The sequence below is a fragment of the Schistocerca piceifrons genome, chromosome 3, assembly GCF_021461385.2.
Source record: "Schistocerca piceifrons isolate TAMUIC-IGC-003096 chromosome 3, iqSchPice1.1, whole genome shotgun sequence".
NCBI lineage: Eukaryota > Metazoa > Arthropoda > Insecta > Orthoptera > Acrididae > Schistocerca > Schistocerca piceifrons.
Genome location: NC_060140.1, coordinates 559,608,006 through 559,628,986, shown reverse-complemented (window position 1 = coordinate 559,628,986; position 20,981 = coordinate 559,608,006). Strand labels below are relative to the sequence as shown.

At 43.6% G+C, this 20,981-nt stretch overlaps 1 protein-coding gene across 1 annotated transcript; it reads right to left on the bottom strand.

Moving 5' to 3' along the window:
• Window positions 1-278: 278 nt before the first annotated feature.
• Window positions 279-17,498, bottom strand: LOC124789773. Its single transcript, XM_047257239.1, has 3 exons — window positions 16,766-17,498; window positions 8,917-9,357; window positions 279-1,502 (listed from the first exon to the last, which is right to left on the bottom strand). Exons 1-2 carry the CDS (start codon window positions 17,403-17,405, stop codon window positions 8,951-8,953), a joined length of 1,047 nt encoding a protein of 348 aa, XP_047113195.1. The 5' UTR covers window positions 17,406-17,498; the 3' UTR covers window positions 279-1,502; window positions 8,917-8,950.
• Between the last annotated feature and the right edge of the window lie 3,483 nt (window positions 17,499-20,981).

Below are 20,981 nucleotides of genomic sequence, written 5' to 3'. Positions count from 1 at the left end.
GCTGTTCCAGCTCATTGTCAATTTTAGTCAGACATTTGAAGTAGGTGTGTACTTTTTAGATTCTCTCACGCACAACTTCTTTCCAAGCGTTTTGATTTATACACGTGTTGCCTCTGCGAAGAGTGTGGTTGTGAGGGTTTGTGTCTAATGACTGCTTCTTACGAAAGCGGAAGTACAACCGAATAGTTTACACCTCATTTTATATTTTATATGAAAAATTATTTTATTGCAAACAATAACAATACAATTGAACATAAATATTATGTTTACTCGTCACTTTGTCAATACATAAGTTCTATTTCGTAGTCTAAGCGTAGGACGTCTTAATACAATGCAAAGTCTTTGGTCTGTAAAGGTAGAACCGTTCCGTAGTCTATTCAGTTCAAAATCTATGTCATGTACTAGGTTTCTTTACGGGTGCACACTAGCGTGCACATTGTTTGATTTATAGAAGATGGTCGTTGACTCCCATGGAGAAAAGGGGTGGTGCCATGTTGAGCAGTTGGAGTTTAGTGAGCATTGTAAGAGTGGGGAAAGATTACGTTGTTATTAACTAGTTATTGTCAGTCATCTGTAGCGCAGATTAGCGTCTGTTACGGGTTTCTAAGCTGTACGAAAAATCTTTGGTCTTTGTTAAGGTCATGGTAGCAGTTCGGTAGGTTCGGGAGCACAGGTGATGACCGTTAGCGTGGACGTCTTTGTGGTGTCGTTACTGGCTCGTCTACGGTAGAATCGTCGTCAGTGAATATTGTTTCGTTACATTGTTAATAGTTTAAAGATGTGTGTAATTTAATACACAGTCAGGATGAAGATCGTCATGCAGTTAAAAGGGAGGACGTCGATGCTGTGAAATTGTTTCAATAAATCAGTTTCCAAAGGAGATTTTGTCCCCATTTTCAGAAAAGTTGAAAGTCGTTAATGTTTTGTTCAGAGGTTCAAAGTCTTTTTACCGTCGGTAAGTCGTCAACTATCGCAAGGAGTAATATGCAGTCAGATGTAGCAGGTATATCATATGTAGCAGTGCGTTGTCATCGAAAGATGCAGGAGCCTGTCGTCTTAATGTCGTTCAGTGGTTCATGCAGTAATCCGCGTAAACAAGTTGCAGTGTGTCGCGTCCCGAGTGGGTGTGAAGTCACTTGTCTTACAAATGAATATTAAATATGAATATGAATATATGAACGCTACAAAAAGCGTAAACATTAAATACGGCAAAACAGCATAACCACTCATAGACATACACATCTGAGCATAAATACATCAACACTTCTTATAAAAAAAAGAGGACAACCAAAACTGAATAATAAATAAGATGAGAAATATGTTAATTTGCACAATAAATTAGGTTTTCCTTGCACTGAGTATTACGGTACTGTTGCAGAGGCGCGCGTTCTCGGCGGAAGGACCGAGGGTTTGGCAGTAAAGGAGCGAGCGAAGAGCATAGGCGGATGTGTATCTGCCCGCGTCTGCTGCTGCTGCTGCGCCGCCGGCGATGGGTCCGTCGCCTGTGAACAGGTGGAGAACGTTACAAAGTGGTGCACTTGGCAGGACGTGCACGAAATTAACTCCGAAGTATTTGCCATTGCGTCGACATTTTGATAGGCGCACATCACATTACTCTATTGTTATGCTCATCAGCGAAAATACTATATTAATCACTCCTTAATTGAGCACTGTGTCCACTTTGGAGCTTTGTAGGTAGTGTAGAACCGAAATCGGGTGGTCATCTGACCCACCACCCTTGATGTAAGTTACGATAGTGAAGTGATATGTATGTGCCGGTCGATTCTGTGGAAGAACCGTCGAAAAGTGCTCTCATCTTTTTTAAATGACCGTAGCCACACCTTGAATGAAATTGCGCGATTTACTGGTGTACAATGCAGACTGTCCGACGTCTCTACAATAAATAACACTCGCAGCCCTGTAACGCGGCGTAAGAATAGCGGCTGTAGAAACGTCTGAACAGAAAAGAACCCGAGACAAGCGTCACGCCTGTTTAATGACAGTCGGTTTCAAACCTGACAGGGACTTACTGCCAGTGAATGCAGTTGCAAGGCCCATATCGACCTGTTTCTGAGCGATCATTGCGAACGGAACTCGATATTTTGGACGTGTGCAATAGGATATGTCACAAAAATCCAAAGCTCACAGTGGCACATAAAGCTGCAAGTCTCTATAGGCCAAAAAACTCAAAAACTGGAGAGTAGCTTACTAAACGCATATATTGTGGACTAATTAGTCGCGATGTTGCCTCTTTTCACAGCATGAAACGCGTCAACGGTACATACTGTCCATTGAAGCCTTTAACTTGCCGTATGTTCTGGGCAGTGATCTTTCGGAGGTGTTTTTCGTATCATGCCTTGGGCTCATTCATTCACGTTACTGTAGACATGAACCAACAGGTTTATTTCACCATTCTTCGTAGCTAGGTGCTGCCCTTTTTCCAAGTCGTGATAAGTATGCTGCAGAATCTCCCATCATGCAGGACAACAGGTATGTTCACCGGGCGATTACGTCCCTGATTCATTTTCACTTAATCTTTCTATTGCACTACTGGCCCCTTGCGTCACCTGACCTGCAGGGTGTTAGGTGTAGCAGCACCTGACATTCAGAGTCTTAGGTGTATAAGTGCATATATTTCTATTAGTGACTAGGAACGGTGTACAGAACAACATTACATCAGCATCTATGTCGTTTGCGGACTAATAATTATAGATATTACGAGTAGTATGCTTTTAGGTTGGTTAATGTCTCCAAGTACTTGGAGCAAGAGCAAGCCGTTAATGCTTATTTACTGCTAGGAAGCAGGTCAGGTATTGAAGTGTGAGAGCATGGAGGCAAAACGGTTAATCTATACTAACAGGAGTTGTTCATTTAGCGGCCCAGGTAAGGCAATGCGAGAAGTATCAGGTCGTAAAATTTGTGACGTGTTTGTGGGACGACTGTTCAAAGCACAGATAAAACAAACAATACACTGATGTGTGTATATATTAAGGTACCACATATAAAAATATCTGCTCTTACATCTGTTGCATCCCATACATCCCTCACAATGTCAGAGACTAATTACAACTGCGTGTAGAACACAGCAGTAAACATCCCCTCAATTTTATACATCTATGGTAAACAATGACCAACAATCAGCTTCCGCTGGGTAAGGTACTGACAATTTGTTTTTATTTGGAATGTGCTTATTTACTGTGATGACTGACGACTGATATTTTACTTCACGTGATCAGAGTGCAAACAAAGAAAGACAGTTATTGAGGAAATAATGCTATCAAGTCTGGGTAACACTATCAGTGTGCTTGATGCAAGCCGTTAATCAGATCTGTGTTTGTACAATAAAATGACGTCCTTTCGAAATCTAGAAACCCAGCAACGTAAACGGAAAGTAACGGAATACAAATTATAGACTCAAACAGCTTGGGCAAAGCAAACTAGCGACAGAAACAAATCGTTTTTCACTTTATATTAAAATGGAAATCCTTGGAATAAGAGAAAAATGTCTCAGTTGCACCTCGGTTTGAATTCCATTTTAAAAATTAAGGCTATTCTTTAACTTGATGACTAAATCATTTTAAAGTTTGTGTGGACAAAATAACATTAAAACTCTGACACGGCCTCCCCCTACAAGGAACTGTGATACTCACATCAACGTCCGAGCTGACGATCCCGTTACCCTTTACTGATTTATTTCTAAGATGAACAGTGCCTCTTCTTTTACGCCTTGTGCCTGGCTGAACATTCGCCGTATATTATCTGCGTCTCTTTAGAATCTATAAATCCACTGTATTGTTGCAAATCGGGTATTTCATAACCTACATGTTTTAATGTACTCTGATTCGGTTATGCTAATGATGGAGAATGAATATACTCGTATCTGTTGGAAAAAATGAACTGAGGAAATCAGCGTTTTTTGAAAACACGAAACATTCTTTAAATGCTTTTCTGACGCAAGCCTTCACAGAGAAGAATGAAAATCTAAACAATCGAGCAGCTACAAACACGCTGGTTAATTGCACGGATCCCATGAATACAGTGAGATGCAAGCTGGCTCGACTTCGACTCTGTCGTTATGATGGTCTAACCACTAGGTAGAAGATTCCTGCCGCTCAGATCACGCTTCTTAGTAAATGCAAGCTGGTTCTCAAAAAGCTTAGGAAGTTTGTTTTCAAGGACTTGCATGTAAATAACACGCATGTACAAAATACGCTCAAAACAAAAAAATCGGTCTCCATTAAAATCGAAGCTCAGAATAGATTATTTACTTTCTGAAGCTGAAGGAACGTTGTATTCTTCAAGGCACATAGCTTCTTTGTGTCATTCGTTGTGTGTGCTACATCGCAGATTTCCTTTGCCTCCAAGACATCTAGGAATGTGATCTGTGACTAACGAGTTGTGTCTGCCTTGCGATGTTAGGCAATGATCACTTTCTTCGCAAACTGAAAGCACGTCTATCTTACAGATTGATACAGACAGTCTCTGACTACTGAAAACAGCTACTTTGCAGCGCAAGCTGTCAAACAGAAAACAAGGGAGCGAAGCTGTTGCGCCCCCCGTGCAGCACTGCGAAGGGTTACACATAAATGATGGTCGAAAAAATGTACCCGTCTATTTGCAGAATGAATATTTCATTTTGTAATCTATTATTTACCCAGACTTCTTGTTACACGGCTCACACTCTACTCCTTGCTGCTCTAGCCAGCGAAGCAGTCCTTTATGAGCTTTCAGAAGCATGGCTGGCCGATAACATTCACAGTGTTAGTTTTTAGATTTCCATGATAGATTAACTATTGCGATGAAACAACTTTTAAGGGACTGAAAGTTAGTGTCCGTTAACGATGGGAACCACTTTCTCATGCGATATAAACCTCCAGTTATCAAAAGATTTCTAACACAGCCTTCAGCTCTTAAAAAAATTAATGGAAATAAGCGAAGTCATTTAGAATTAGTACGTAAATTCAATTTCTTTTCCTTGTTTCCGTCTTGGGGCCTTTGTCGCGCGTCACATGGAGTCGGCCTGTTACTATTGATTTAGCAGTGTTAGTTGTAGAGGGTGTGCACATGCCCTTCCTGCCGCCACCTCAAGCCCCCCGGGATGGAAATACTGTACCCCAGCTGTTTGCGTCTAGTGTAAGCCACGGAATAATCCGAACGTTTTCAAATGTCTGCGAGTCGTGTAACTGAAGCGGAACGTGGAGACAAGCCCAGTATTCACCTCCCAGGATGTGGAAAACCACATCCGCTGGGCGGATTCGAGCCGAGCTGGCGACCCTACCCGAGTCCAGGAAGCAGCGCATTAGTGCTCTCGGCTACACTTAAATTTAATTTCTCTTTAGCTTTAATTTCATTACATTTCATATTTTAAAATTAAATCTTTTTCCTTCGAAATAAAAGTTGGTTCCATATTAATTAGGCTAGTGAAATGAGAGATACCTGTGCCTCGATAGGAGAAGATGATAAGTAGCGCCCCGAGACATTGCGTTTGGATATTACCATTTCCACACCAGAGATAACTAAATCCAAATTAGTTAACTTTTCTGCCAAACCTTAAAATGTTTTTCTACATCTCTTTATTTTTGAATATAGCTCTGTCGAAATCTTTAGATCATTAAATCTTATATGGACAAACACTGTTGTTGTCTGTAAATTCCTCATACTTTTCTGGAGAAGGGATACAGTGACAAATAGCAATCCGCTCTTCCTCGTAAATTCATGTCTTTAGGTCTGCTTACCGTTAATACATAGATTCCTCCTTGCAAATTTGTTTGGAAATTGGACCGGGGAGGTGTATGTGCTGCATCTGTAACCTCCTTGTGTACATAGTTCGGTCGTTTTATAATGGTAAATTTTCGTTCTATGAACATATTGGTACGAATCTTGTAGAGGGTATTAAAACCAAAATTCTAACTTTATGCTGTCGTTGCTTCAAATAATCTGTTGTTACGAAGTGACAGAGGCTTTGCGAATGAAGTTTCAACTGATGAAAAGTTAAGTGCTGATATACATTTCTAATTAAACATTCACATATGTTTTTCCTTCCATTCGATATACTGAGCTGAGAGGGATGGTTTACGTATTTAATTTTTATTTATGGATGTATTCCTAGCAGCGCTCAATGTCAAAACTGAACGGATTATCATTAATAGTTTCTCTGGCATAGGTACTGATCTAAAAAGAGATAATTAAACGAACATATCTTGTTCTGCTAACTTGAAGAATTAGTCGGAATGTCAACACTTCTTGATGGCTTACAAAATTTAAAAGTATTTTCACTACAGATGATAACTTGCCGAAGCAATTAAAGGCTGTCTCAGAGTTCGTCCACTATTTACTTATCATCCCTAGAGATGGCAAACAAATTACAACTCTTGAGCAACTGGCGCGTCCAAAATTTACAGTGATAAATCTTAATAACAACAGAACATCGCCAATAATCAAACAATAAAACGAAAATATAAATGTAATCCTTCGCATGTCTTTGTGCAGTAAATATAACTATTCAGGTTTTTAAGTCAGCAAAATAATTTTAGAAACAACAAGATGAAAAGGAAGATTACTAGAAAAACAAGTCATAAGACACTTCCTGGCAGATTAAAACTGTGTGCCCGACCGAGACTCGAACTCGGGACCTTTGCCTTACGCGGGCAAGTGCTCTACCATCTGAGCTACCGAAGCACGACTCACGCCCGGTACTCACAGCTTTACTTCTACCAGTACCTCGTCTCCTACCTTCCAAACTTTACAGAAGCTCTCCTGCGAACCTTGCAGAACTAGCACTCCTGAAAGAAAGGAATTGCGGAGACATGGCTTAGCCACAGCCTGGGGGATGTTTCCAGAAAGAGATTTTCACTCTGCAGCGGAGTGCTAGTTCTGCAAGGTTCGCAGGAGAGCTTCTGTAAAGTTTGGAAGGTAGGAGACGAGGTACTGGCAGAAGTAAAGCTGTGAGTACCGGGCGTGAGTCGTGCTTCGGTAGCTCAGATGGTAGAGCACTTGCCCGCGAAAGGCAAAGGTCCCGAGTTCGAGTCTCGGTCGGGCACACAGTTTTAATCTGCCAGGAAGTTTCATATCAGCGCACACTCCGCTGCAGAGTGAAAATATCATTCTGAAGTCATAAGACGGCTCTGTGACAATCAAATAGCGACATAAATTCATTATCAGTCACCAGTTTGTGTGCAACTCTAGGATGGTACGGCTGGTTTGAACGTGTTAATCTATCAGAGGGTTTTTTAAATATTCAGCTAGGTTTTTATTATTTCGAATTTACCGCAAAAAATCTTTAACGAGTAAGTCAAACTACGAAGAAACAGAAATAAGTAAAAAAAGTAATAAAGAATTTTATCGTTTGTGTAGCTTCATGTTACTGTAAATACAAAAGGAAGAACCTATCTCCTCCACCGCTAACGAAAAGAAGTCAGTGTGTAAATGGTGGTATAGTTTCCACTGGACTTCACATTATGAAGAGATGCATACAAGCATTCGCACATGGACATCGTATCCAAGTAACAATTTCTAAACGACCTTTCCGAAAGCAAAGTTAATTACAACAGAAGACTAACAAATACGTAGCTCCTACCACCTTGTTACGTTTAAGAGAGAGTGTCAGTTTTAAATGGATTAAGACTCTTAGAAAGGAGAAATGAAATTGTCTTAGGTGGATCAGGCGGGTAAATGAATTTGCGGATAACTATTAGCAAAAGAAGGAACTGCAGCTACGAACACGGGCTCTGGCGGCTTGTTTCCGAAGCAAAAAATGGCTGAATGTTGAGCTCGTCACTACTTACATACTTCGTTCAGGCGCTACTATTATACACACTGAGCGTCCCAAACCCAAACAACATATAATACTTTGTTCCGCGAATACGGTGTAGTGCAAGAGGAGCAGCACACAGCACAGCAGAAATGTCAGCGATTCCTCAGTGCCTCAGGAATGCAGCTTATCTACTGGTGGACGAGTGCTTAAGAAAGCTGCCCTGGCAGCAACTGTCTATTTTTTAACAGCTGTTTAGATTCTCCTTGCTAAGAGCTAGCTAACTGTGGTCAAGTTACCACTCGTCAGGAATTGTATTACATAAATTTTTGGGTTAATATAGAATAATGACAGAATGATGGTGATGTGATGTACATTCTTTTTATTATGAGATTTATGTGTTGGGAGCTCCTGGTAACTGTGAGTATGGAGTGGGATGTTGGAAGTTTTGGAGAGGATGTTATATGGAAAATAGTGTGGCATGTTTATGGGTAGGTTAGGCTTTGGCTGGGAGGAATCGTAGATTTTTTGGGATGAGTTCATGCCTGCGAAGGGAGGGAGATTCAATTTATGTTGAGACGAGTTGATACAGGAGCAACAAACAGCCATCTTGCACTGCTATCGTGCCATTTAGAGTTCGTAAAGAAGGTGTTGATCAACAGTGTCAGAAAAAGTAGGTTTGGTTGTGTGAGTATGTGGTGATTACGCAGAGGGCAAAATAGAAAGTGAAATTAGGGCATTTGGTGTAGGGTGTGGGAACTTTCGAAAGTATGGATGTTTTGGAGGACTATGAAAACAAATAAGTGTTCAGCTGTAGGAGAGAGGGTAGTGTGAATTGGGATAGTGAGTTGAAGATTCTTTGGAAGGGGTTGGGCCTTGCACTTATAGTAGTATGTTGGATTGATGATGGATTTTAAAATGGAGTCAGGCTGGTGAGGTTTACGCTGTTTTGAGTGGTGAACAAAGAACTGGAGGCAGCACTTACGCATCGTCTTCGAAAGTATGGATAGCTATCCCACGCAAGCAAAGCAAGAGAGGAGAGCATGTACCAGAATGGTAAATTTAGAAGACAATTTTTTTCTGCGGATAATCATGTGAGATAAAGTTCCAAAGAAGTATCTGTGGCCCCTGAGCCTGGAGTTTAGCGAGTACGAGTATGCACCAACCTCGAGCAGCAGACGCGTCGGGCCGCCGGCCGCCCTACTGCTGAGCCGCCTGCTGAGGCGCGTACGCGCGGTACGCGATCTGGTGGGCGTCCTCGAGGCTGCGTCCCCAGCCGCCGTGTCCGCCGCTGCCGCTGCTGGCGTAGCCGCCGCCGATGTCGCCGCCGCCGTAGCCGCCGCCGCCGCCCACCGCCGAGTACTCGTGACCGCTGACGTGCGACGACGTGTGGTGCGGGTGCGCCACGATTTCGTAGGTGACGGTCTTCTGCTGCTGCGACAGCAGCTTCTTGAGGCCGATGATGGCCGCGAGCAGCAGCGCGATCTTGCCGATGAGCAGCGCCTTGCCGGCGATGAGGGCGATGGCCCCCAGGGCGAGAGCCACCAGCGCCGCGCCCTTCACCTTCAGCGCCAGCAGCAGCGGCAGCAGGATCTTGGCCGCTTTCTCTGCAACGAGCAAGGTGACCGCGCCGGTTCCAGGTTAGTGGCTCTGCGCCGCCGATCATATCGCGGATATCGTGACGTGCAAATGAAATGTGTACAGAATAATCTACTCTCCCAGCGTAAGCGGCGGAACTGCCGCCGGTGCCGATTCGACGTTCTCTTCCAGCTGAAGGCTGGCTAAGCTTGTGCAGCAAAATTTTGATCTTACTTCCACTTCAGAACATGTCAAGGAAACTTTGAACAGCATCTGAGGCAGTGCTTGAACATAAATGCTGAAGCTAGCCAAGCCTGCAGTTGGCACTGTAGTATTTGATCATGAAAGGCACCATCAATACGTTACATGTGTCAGTCGTGGCCAGAACAATGATCTGTGTAGTTGTGAGTGCATTATGTCGGATCTCAGTGCATTCGACCGTCGGCAAATTGTTGTTACTCGTATGGCACATGCTTCCGTAACTAACACAGTGGAAGCGTCTGGTGATTCAAGATGCAGCCTATAGGCGATTTATACCGCATGCAGAGAAGCCTGAAAAACATCAGACACTATGTTCCACCGCGGACCAATGTGTGTGTTGAATGACTGAGACAGACGATAATGGAAGAGGACAACTGCAAAAATCGTACAGAACTAAATGTCGCACCCACTAACCCTATTATCACAAAAACAACGCAAAAGGTGCTCCACCTGCAGGGAACTGCAGTGGGAGCTGCAATTCCAAAACTAACTTCTGGTCGAGTTTAGGTCCCAATAGTTAAACATAGCGGGGATTCGGTGAAGATTTGGGCACGAACCACATGGTCATTCAGCAAGGTGTCATTGCTGCCAGGGACTACGTGAGGATTTTGGGTAATCTGGTCCGTCCCATGGTACAATATTTCTTCCCCAATTGTGGTGCTGTAATCCAAGAGGACATGGGCGCTGTTCACACAGCTCACATTGTAAGGACTGGTTTTATGAGCGCGAGGTTGAATTGTCACGTCTCTTCTGGCATTTTAGAGAAGGGTGCGTAATCGCTACCGATCTCCATAATCGTTACCCCAACTTGCCATTATACAGCAGGAAGAATGTTACACGACTTCCGCCGCGCGGTATTGGCCCAGCGATCTAGCGCGCTGCAGTCATGGACTGTGCGGCTGGTCCCGGCGGAGGTTAGAGTCCTGTCTCGGGCATGGGTGTGTGTATTTATCCTTAGGGTAATGTAGGTTAAGTAGTGTGTAAGCTTAGGGACTGATGACCTTAGCAGTTAAGTCCCATAAGATTTCACACTCATTTGAACATTTTTACACGACTTCCTCTAAAACCATGAAAAACAAAAAGTGAAGTTTTGACTTCGGACTTAATGAATATTGACTTCGTTCTTGTCCGAAACATGAATTCACGAAGCCAATGAGATACCGAGAACATTCAGTGGAAATGCATGCTCTTACATCGTATACGTTATGGTAATAGCAGTTATCACTTGTCAGAAATCGCAGGAGAAGTACTGCTGGGTATCACCAGTCCGCTCTGATATGAGACGCGAATGCCTATAAAACCACAGAGAAGTATTATTTGATCTTTTTGTCTTTTATAGTTTCATTTATAAGTTTTAAGCGAATATTGGACGTAGAAACACTGGGAAACTCAAAGATTCGGTAAATGCGGGATAAATCAAATGTATTTGATAGCAGTCTACATAAACGAGGATACGAACAGCGAGAAGAAATTAAAACGGAAAATGTTTGCAATGTTCCACGTCTAACGCTTTCGGGCTGATACAGAAGACTGCTACACCATTTTTCTTCTACCGTATCGCTAAGATCTGTCTTCACCCTCCTCCGATGTAGCTAACACCGTACGTTAGAATTCCCGAATGCGTAGGAATACGAGTATCGTTTATGGTGAGCTGTTTCTATACCACATAGCACCTCACACAGTGCGTAACACTTCCTCTGCTGCAGTGGAACCTTGCAGTATTTGTAGATCCATTGTTTAACCAAAAATGAAGATTCAATAATAACAGTTAGCTAACATACCGTTGTATAAACACTAGTGTAAGAAGATGAATGTCAGTTCTAAGTGACAGTTAAGGAGGTGATAATAGGCCACCGGCTGTGGCAAAATTGATTCGTTCCTTGTACTGTATACTACTGAAAACGGTTAGTTTCTTCTGAAATGTATAGTTTAATGTCACTATCCTGTTGGTTAATGCTTCGCGTTGGGTCAACGTACATACGCATTTAGTGTTCGCTTTATCTATCCATTTCGATTATTAGTAGTGTGAAACAGCACCGCCTGTTGTCCGTGAGAAAACGTTTTGTCTCTCGAGAAATACTGTGGCTCAAGAGGTGGGCGACTGTTTCGTACAAAGTTCGTTGTGAGTACGTAGGCTGTCTATGAGGCTGCTGTAACAAAATGCGTTATTATTCATAAGCCTAGTAGGCCAACGGTTAATCCTTACGAACCGTTACACTCTTCATGCAAGTGCGAGACTTACATTCTGTTACAGCTATCGTCTTGCATACCAATGGAAAACAGCAGTAGGCCAGTCATGTCTTCGTTCACAGTGGGTCATCAAGAGTGAGGTCGAAGTTGTCAAAATTTTTTCAAGCGTGCTACGGAAATGAGATTATTCAGTTGGCCGTGTAACGTGTAGATATAATACGGTGCTCCCTTTTAAGAATCAAATAGAACAGGGAATCATATAGCGTTCGTTACCATCATTCTAAGACCTACCATAAGTTTGTTGATTTGGCTTGCAGCATATTCTGGCAATAATGTTTCTTTTCTGTCCTGCCTAAGACCTGGTTAGCGATAGTTTTAGGAGTGCATTTGCACCTATATTATCAGACATCTCCACATTTCTCTCTCTCTGCACTATCTGTAGTCAGTTAAACAACTTTTACGCATGACCTTATCTATAATATATGTTAATATGCCTTTTACCAGGGATGAAGAGTGTGCTCACAGTAGCATGAATCGAACGATAAACGTAAATTACTGCACTCATAGGTGAATTTAAGCCGTCTCCAGCCCTCCTTGTCTTCTTATAAGAGTGGGACGTTTCCTGATAACTCAGAGCACGATGGTTGTTACAAAACGCCATTTAAACCTCTAAGCCGAAACTGAATGTGTATATATATTGATTTTCTCTATCTAAGCCTTGATGTTATCAAAACGTTTCATGTACCACTAAAGATTCTCCTGGCGAATGCAACGTTTGGCAATGCCCACGTGAGTCACTATATGTTCCTAGTATTAAACGACATACGAAGGTGTGTGTTTGTTCTCCGCAATAAAGTAGAGATTCATCGCCCGGACAACCCGAAATAGACTCCTCCAGGCAATATTTTGTAAGTAACCGCGAAGGTATCGTTGATTGCATTGCATCCTGCGACCTAGTGACTCTTACAGTCTGCCAAGCATAAGGACGGCGGAAGTCAAGTTCAGTCTATGCTTTAGTTTGCTCTCACCGGCACCGTCGTTATACAATGGCCAGGGCAGAGAAAGGCTTTCTCCCGCCGAGTGAATGGACAGCAATCGCTGAAGCACATCCCGTTATGAGGATGTCTTTTCATTGCGATAATGCGTCTAGAGAACGAAAACGACAGTCTGTTACGCCATCAGGGTTTCTTGTTGGCACTTTTGTGCGCTGTCAATGACCTTCTGAAGCTTTCTCCAATAGAACCTCTTTCTCTACCTGTTGCTACATGTTAAATTTTGCTCTACAATGGACGACATTCTGTCAGTGGAAATCGGCATTTAGTTGTGTAATGATCGAGCAACTAATTGCCTTCGAATAACTTAGCGATGGCAACTATGGACGTTAGAACGTGATAGACATCTGTGGCGTAACATGAGTCCATTTGTTATTGCGATAATCTGTTCTATTCAGGAGGATGTGAAAAATGTCCTTTGGCACCGAATGAATACTTTACCTCAGTTTGGCTGTTAGACTGTTTGTGGCAGTTTGTTGGTCTCGCCTAGAACCTTTGTTCGCTTTTATCGGAAGAGCCGACGAGTATTGCGGCTCGTCGTAGCGTTGATAACATCAAAACTTAGTTCGAAAGAGTTTTTGATAACGTGCCTTTTTACATCTGGTGTGGTAATTACATACTGAAGCGTTGTTTTTTGGAGTGCTACAGCTGCATACAAAACTGTTTTCAGTTACAGTGCAGCAATACTATGTTGTGTCCTCTGTGATGCTTCCTGCACTGGTTTCAGCTACAGATCGTAGAGCTACTACGATCTGCTGTGAGTAGCTTCGCAGGTAAGAGATTCGCCTGCACTTGGAGCGGACAGAATCATCTGTATTTGGAATCAGCTATACAGCTTCAGGCGAATGCCGTGACAGTTTCTTAACTGCATCTACGGCTACCGCTTTTAGTCTCTGAAAACGGATTCTTCGCTCATTTTCTACTGAGCTCGTTATCTGTAGGACGTTAAATCTTAGTTTAACGTAAAGTTTCTTTATTCAGACTGCATCAGCGTGTAGAGAAAAGCCTGTGCTTCCTAATCTTCGACGAGACAAGAGGGTTAACATCTGCTTACAGCAGACTGGTAGTTGTCTGCTAGAATTTAATCATGTGTCACCATTCTGTACTACATTGCGTTAAAGATTGTAACAGGCATCCCAAGCACTGGAAGGAGCGCCTGAGGCTAAGACACTGGACGGAACTAATCGGGTTCACATCCTCGTCCGACTATCCAGAGTCAGTTATTCCGTCGTTCCCTCTTAATTGTTTGTAACGAAAACCTGGATGTTACGTTTCAAAAGCCCACAAACTACTTCCTACGGAAACTCTGTTAATTCACAAATGGTTTTCTCTCTACTATGATTTTGAAATGGCGTTAACTCTTAACTCCAACCACGCATGCGTCTAAAGTCACACAGCACAGCTCCGATGTACAAGTCCTTTGCACAGCTATGAATGCGGTGCCTGTAACGCTGCAGTTGGATAACGTACAAGTTTGTTCTGTGTAAGCGCCTGTGTATTGCTGTGAATGCCCTCAAGACGAGTCACGAAGACCTTCTAGAGGTGAAGCGAATGCGCGACGCACCTAAATGACGCCCTGGAAATCGGCCAATAGCCGAGAGCTGGCGTCATTACAGGCGCGCTGGCCGGAATGCGTTGAGCGTGGAGGGAAGTAAAACAGGTTTCGACCATAAAGTACAGACCGGCCTGGCCTGCGAGCAGCAAGTAGGCCGCCCCTCCGCTGTCCGGCTCACCTACTTGTCCGGGGTCAGCACCTCCATCCCTATCTGACCCGCCGCCACCGGACGGGAAGACGTGGACACGCCAGATACCACGCTTTCTCCGCGGGTTGTTATCACCACGAGGCGTGGCGAGGGAACGGTTTGCGTCGTGAGCAGCCACGATGGGCTCTGTTAACCTTGGAGCTGACTGGGAGCAAGAAAGTTTAATCTGAAGGGTATATCTTTTTTGTTGTTAAACCGCCTCAGGAACCTCTTCAGATATCTTCTTCAGTGGTACACATTCGGTCTATTTCAGTACTCTTCTGTTATCTCCGGTTGCCTGAAAACGTCGACAACTGAACAAGAAGTTTTCAGACGAACACGACGAGGTCTAACAGCCCATAAAATTTTACCTTCACTGACTGCGGCTACAAGTCTGCAGAGTTATACAGATTTTAATGTACTGCTCTTAACGATAAAATACCTTAATAGACCGAAATGCTGCTCTGTATTATCTTCTGAAATACCTGGAAAGAACATCCACATTATTCATCAGATATATTTTTTTTTATGAAATGTAGCCATCTCTCACTTTTGATTCAATAAGTAGAGGATACTATGAAACATCTTGGAGAAAAATGGAAAATGAGTGCAGTACCGATATTCGAACTAGAATCCTGACTTTTGGGTTCAAATGGCTCTGAGCACTATGGGACTTCACATCTGAGGTCATCAGTCCCATAGAACTTAGTTAAACCTAACTAACCTAAGGACATCATACACATCCATGCCCGAGGCAGGATTCGAACCTGCGGTCATAGCGATAGCGCGGTTCCAGACTGAAGCGACTAGAACCGTTCGGCCACACCGACCGACTGACTTCTGGGGATGGTTTTCTCAAGCAAATGAGGAATCTCGACACATTTAATTGCCTACATGTACATCGGGTTTAAAAAAAAAAATTGTACCTACTGAAATTGCTAACAGTTGTCAACGCTAAGTTGTCAAAAACTGTATTGCTGCTATCGCAAGTTTTAATTTAGCAAACATCATTCCATAAACATATTTAACCCTAGATTACTAAACCCTCATAAAATTTAAAATTGCAGTTCGTACTATTCGTGATGCAAACCAATCTGGTGTTGTCACTATATGATGCAAAACAGTGTACTTATTTTGTAAGTGACAAACCATTAGAGACCCTATAATTGTAATTAACTAGTGCATAAACTATAAATAATGACTTCCTTTGAATAGAATATGGTAGAATTTACAGTGGTTTAGTAAGAACGTAACATTCTACCCCCCCCCCCCCCTCCACCCCACCTACCTTTTAGTGTAATAGAGTTAAAAGAGATAATTATTACAATAAAAACTGAATTATCATTTTGGAAATGCTGCAAAATAAAGTAAGAGGTTATAAGTTCACCAGAGTCTATCATATGTGTTACATCAGTTTTCTTATGTGAAGCTCTTAAACGTGCACTAACTACATTTGGTCTGTGTCACAGTTACTAGACAAAATTAACGCTTTCAAGTATTTGAGAGCTAAGAAGTGGTTATTAATTATGTATTGTTTCTAAAGAAGCCGTTTGCTTATTAGTAAAGACACAACAGTCATTCGGAACAAAATCTTGTAATTATTAAGTCACATTTTATAGAATTACGGCCTAAGCATAATTTAAAATGAAAAGAATGGTTATTAGTGGTCTTAAACTGTTAGTTACATTCTAAAGACACCGAGTGACAGTGAAACGGTGACCGAAATGAGAAACGTTCAACGACATTTTACTGATAGACAACATTGAGAGATACAACCGGCTTGGTGTTTCTACAGAACTAGGGAAGGGTGTTTGTGAACTCAGTATCTTAGTAACCACACAGAGCAGCTGATTTGCTGTTAGTAAACATGAGAGCAAAGTTAAAAACACAGAGCAACATGGAGATTGGACCTTCTGGGCTGTTAGGTCGCGTCACATTTCTTCTAAACGGTCGACTTTTTGACCCCTCTGCTGATATCTTCTTCAGGAGCTTGTGGTGTTTCTCGTTGATTGAATGATATCAGAAGAAGATTCCAGCAGAGGGGTCGAAATGTCGATCGTTTGGAAGAAATATGAAGGGCCTAACAACCAAGAAGATTTTAACTTTAGTGAAAATGGTTACTAAACCCTGCAGACGTACACTGAGCAGTATAATGTTGGTAAGAAACATGTAATAGGGCGTTATGTACTCACTTTTCTTTCCTCTGCCTTCGGCGTCACCAGCAGCAGAAGCTGCGGCAGTGTCGTCCTCGGAAGTGAGACCCAAACCCTCGGCGACGTCTCCGAGCGCGCGCCCTGCTGACGTGACAGCGTTCACGACATCGTTGCCGTTCAAGTCGATCTTGAGCGTGTGTGTGCGCAGGAAGCGGTCAACACGGCTGACCAGCATCGACTCGACGTCGGTGGACTGCGAGTCGGCGGCTTCCTGGTCGAGGGCGCGCGGGCCGCCGTCGCCGACGCCCGGGGACTTAACGACGGTGACGCCCTCCGTCAGGCTGAATGAGTCCTTGGAAGCGAGCACCTTGTCCACGAACGAGAATAGCTTGTACTTGACGCACGACACTGAGTCCTTGCGCAGGCAGTCGTTGTAGATGGCGTCCATGAGGCTGTCGCCCGTCTGGATGGAGTTCCTACTATGCTGGCCCAGGCCTCTGCCGGTGCCGACGTCGGGCGTCGCGACGGCAGGCGACGCCGCCGGCTCCTGCTGCTGCTGCTGCTGTTGGGCAACCGGAGGCTGCACTTGTGGCTGCGGCGCCGCTATGGCTGGCAAGGCCGAAGACCGCACGAGGGCGGCGCTCGCAATGACGGCAAAGCACACGTTCCACCAGCTCATGGTTGCTCCAGCGGCGCGGGTCTGCTACAGTGGTACAACAACTGCTCTTGCTGCTGCTGCTGTTGCTGGCTGCTGTCCGACTACTTCTCTCGGCTCAGCGTGTGTCGTTGTGATTCATCCGGTCAGCGGTACCTGCGTCTTTATATAAAGCAGCTCTGGCGGCGGTGGAAGCGGGCAACGCATCCTCCGCCCAGAGCCGGCGCGCTCCCCCCTTCCCCTCTTCCCCTCTTCCCCTCCAGCGTCACCGCCAGGACAGCTTCCAGTGCCACAGCTGGAGAAAACTTCCGAGGCATGGTAATGACATGGGAAGTGCCGTAGCGTGGAGGGGGGTCGAGGCCGGCTCGGCCGCAGGACACAGCGGAGACAGGAAAAGCGCTCCCTGGAGCAGGTGCGTACAGTATTTCCGAGTCGCCGGAGTGGTTTACTCTCCTCCCCGTTCCACTCCCTCCCCCACCTCGAAGATTCTGAGCCTGTCGGTGAGCTGCGGCTCGTGTTTGATCACTTTGCCCACACAGCGTTTCCATTCAGACCAATTACCTCCCCCCACTCTCTCTTGCTGGAACTCTCGTTGCGGCGCGCCTAACCTCATTATTAAAGCTCCGTGGTGCACCTTCTTCCTCCCAGGTGGGCCCTCTCCGCATCCCTTCCCCTCCCACCACCTCCGCGGCCGGCGCGACAGCCAACGCCAAAACCAGATGTCTTCAAACAAGACGTGAAAACCTGCCCACCTCAATCAATGGCCGTAGAAAGGTGCGGCCCTGCGCGCAGTAGGACGCACGCACGACGCACATGTGTAGGAACCGCGCCGCGGTCCGACTTAACGGGCTCTGAGCGGAGGAGAGGAGAGATCGTATCGTGCCGCTGAAACCGAAATCTCCTTACCTCGTCAGGCCAAGCTGCTCGCTGTTACCAGCAACATCGTGTTATCATTCGCAATCCCTGTAATTCTTTTCAAGCTCTAAACTTCTGTCGGTAGAGGTTTACTTCTTCATCATTTCCGTTCCGCACTTTACTAGACGCATTCAGTTTGCCAATCATATTCGTAAGAACTTCTTGTTGTGAATTTTCTTCATCAGTCATGGACTGTGCGGCTGGTCCCGGTGGAGGTTCGAGTCCTCCCTCGGGCAAGGGTATGTGTGTTTGTCCTTAGGATAATTTATGTTAAGTAGTGTGTAAGCTTAGGGACTGATGACCTTAACAGTTGAGTCCCATACGATTTCACACACACTTTTTTTTCTTCATCAATCGCGAGTTATTACGTAGTCTAAATTGTTTTAAATGAAGGATATATTTCTATCTCAGTCGAATTTGTTGATGATGGGCTGTTGTGTTCCTTCAATATTTCATTGCAGTTTGCATTGTCACTGATGTAACTTAATGTACGAGCTTCTGCTGCTGTTAAGCTGGCACTGAATCGCGGTCATCTGGTTTTGTATCGTCTTGTGTCTTCCACATTCATAGAACGTCGCAGCCGAAGTTAGTCTAGTTAGTATGCATGAAACCATTTCAGAATGCTGAGCGTTTTGCCACGCAGACGTGCATGCACTCAGTAATAGATTTATATGCTGACTAAAATCATTTAAATTGATTGATCCTGCAATCGTTTTTATTTCTTGTTACATTCAATTGTAACATGGATATTGTCGCCAGTTAGTATGATGCGGAGCATAATTTAAACTGTTGAATGCTATGAATCGACCGTCGTCAACATCTTCCAAAATATTTTCTACCATGCACACGCAAATGAATCCAGTCTGGTACAGCAAAGGATACACATTTCCACTCTTTGAACTGCCGGCCGCGGTGGCCGAGTGGTTCTAGGCACTTCAGTCCGGTACCGCGAGAACTGCTACGGTTGCAGGTTCGAATCCTGCCTCGGGCATGGATGTGTGTGATGTCCTTAGATTAGTTAGGTTTAAGTAGTTCTAAGTTCTAGGGGACTGATGACCTCAGATGTTAAGTCCCATAGTGCTCAGAGGATTTGAATCATTTGAACTCTTTGAACTTGATTTACGTGTTAAGAACGATAATCGCCTAGGCCAAACGATTGCTTTGGAAGGCAGTAGAAGGAGCTTAGATTCACCATGTTATTAATGAACAAATTAACCTTGTTCGATACCCAGAAAATTTCAGACTTTATTTCTGTTTCTTTAAAAATGTCTAGAGTAAATGTCGCATAAAATTCAGATAAAGACCCGACCTTCCAATGACTGCCTCCGTCATCGTCGGCAGCCGCTGCATTTGTTTTATTCGTACCTTTAATAAAGTCTTCGTTCTTTAGTAAACCTTGAAAACTACCTCACACCACATCAGCTTCGTACGACATGGATTTATAGACCCATAATTACGGTGTACAACTGGGCTCAGTGACGTGAAACAGATCTAATGGAACATTTAAACATTTATCAGGAGGTTACCATCACATTCGGCAACATTACTCTCAACTGGAATCCAATTACCTTGAACAGACAAAACTCGTTATTTGTTATTACTGAATAGTCTAATTTTTAATTTTACTTTTGGATCAAGTACAGAAATGAAAAGAATTTATTGCTTGTAATAGCGTCTTGGGAGTAATGCTTATTATAAACTTCAACTAAGAGTGTTCTCAGCAAATAAGAACAACGTTAACCACATTGTTCAAAACATGCAAGAAAATAAGCTTTAGAGAATATCATAGAGTCACAAACAAAACAATCGTACATTTCTGCTATTAGTTGGGAGCACACACTTATTTTTATAGCAGCAGGGCAATTGAAAAACGGATCATGTTTCGTCTCTTCAGGCAAAGAAGAAAGAAATACGTACTGCATACTGATGGTAACTGCGCGTACACTTCACAGTAACATGAGGCATGTAAAATGAAACCGTGTAAAATATCACGTAAAGTCAAGTGCATATCCAGTTTGTTTTATGTAGTGTACACAGTGCCTCAGAGCAAAAGTTGTCCTTGAGACGTATATTACCAACAGCGAAAATGTTGCTGCAGGGGTATCTTTCTGCAAATACATTTTTCTTCCTCGAAAGACTGAATTAGTTGTATAAGAGAATACGTTCTCTATGAATGAGTTTCAAGTAGTTCCTAATTAGGTAGAATTTTAAGTCCAGTATTTAATACCACAGCCCACTTTGTATTGTTGTTTAATCCCTAGTTACTAACTACTCAATTAATTACTAAGTGTGTGGAAATTGGAATTTATATTTCTTCATGGACTTGCAGTAAATTCAGTGAACAAATTATCTTCTACACTGGAAACGTAATGAGGCTATCATAAGGAATTAGTGCAGAACCACAGCTCTTTCAACGTATAGTGGTGCTCCTGTAGCGATGAGATTCTTTCATTTGTAATCAAATAGAGTCGCCACGTCCGTTTACTGCAGCCAGCGCTGTAGCTCCTGGTTTTACAACGCATCATAACACTCTCGCAACGATGCATGACTTGCTGTAGCGGAATCTCTGGGACTCGCCACTGTTAAGAACACCTGGTTCCCACAGCCTGAACTGCGCTTGTTTACAAAGGGGCAGCTTATTCCCGGAGAGTGGGTATGCTGTGCAGCAAAAGCGACCTACAAACC

What these genes read in the sequence shown, in the direction of transcription:
- LOC124789773 (XM_047257239.1), bottom strand. Translation starts at nt 17,405, where the DNA reads ATGAGCTGGTGGAACGTGTGCTTTGCCGTCATTGCGAGCGCCGCCCTC. An exon ending in CGAAGGCAGAGGAAAGAAAA is followed by an intron (nt 9,358 to 16,765) that starts GTGAGTACATAA and finishes TGCTCGTTGCAG; the next exon opens with AGAAAGCGGCCAAGATCCTG.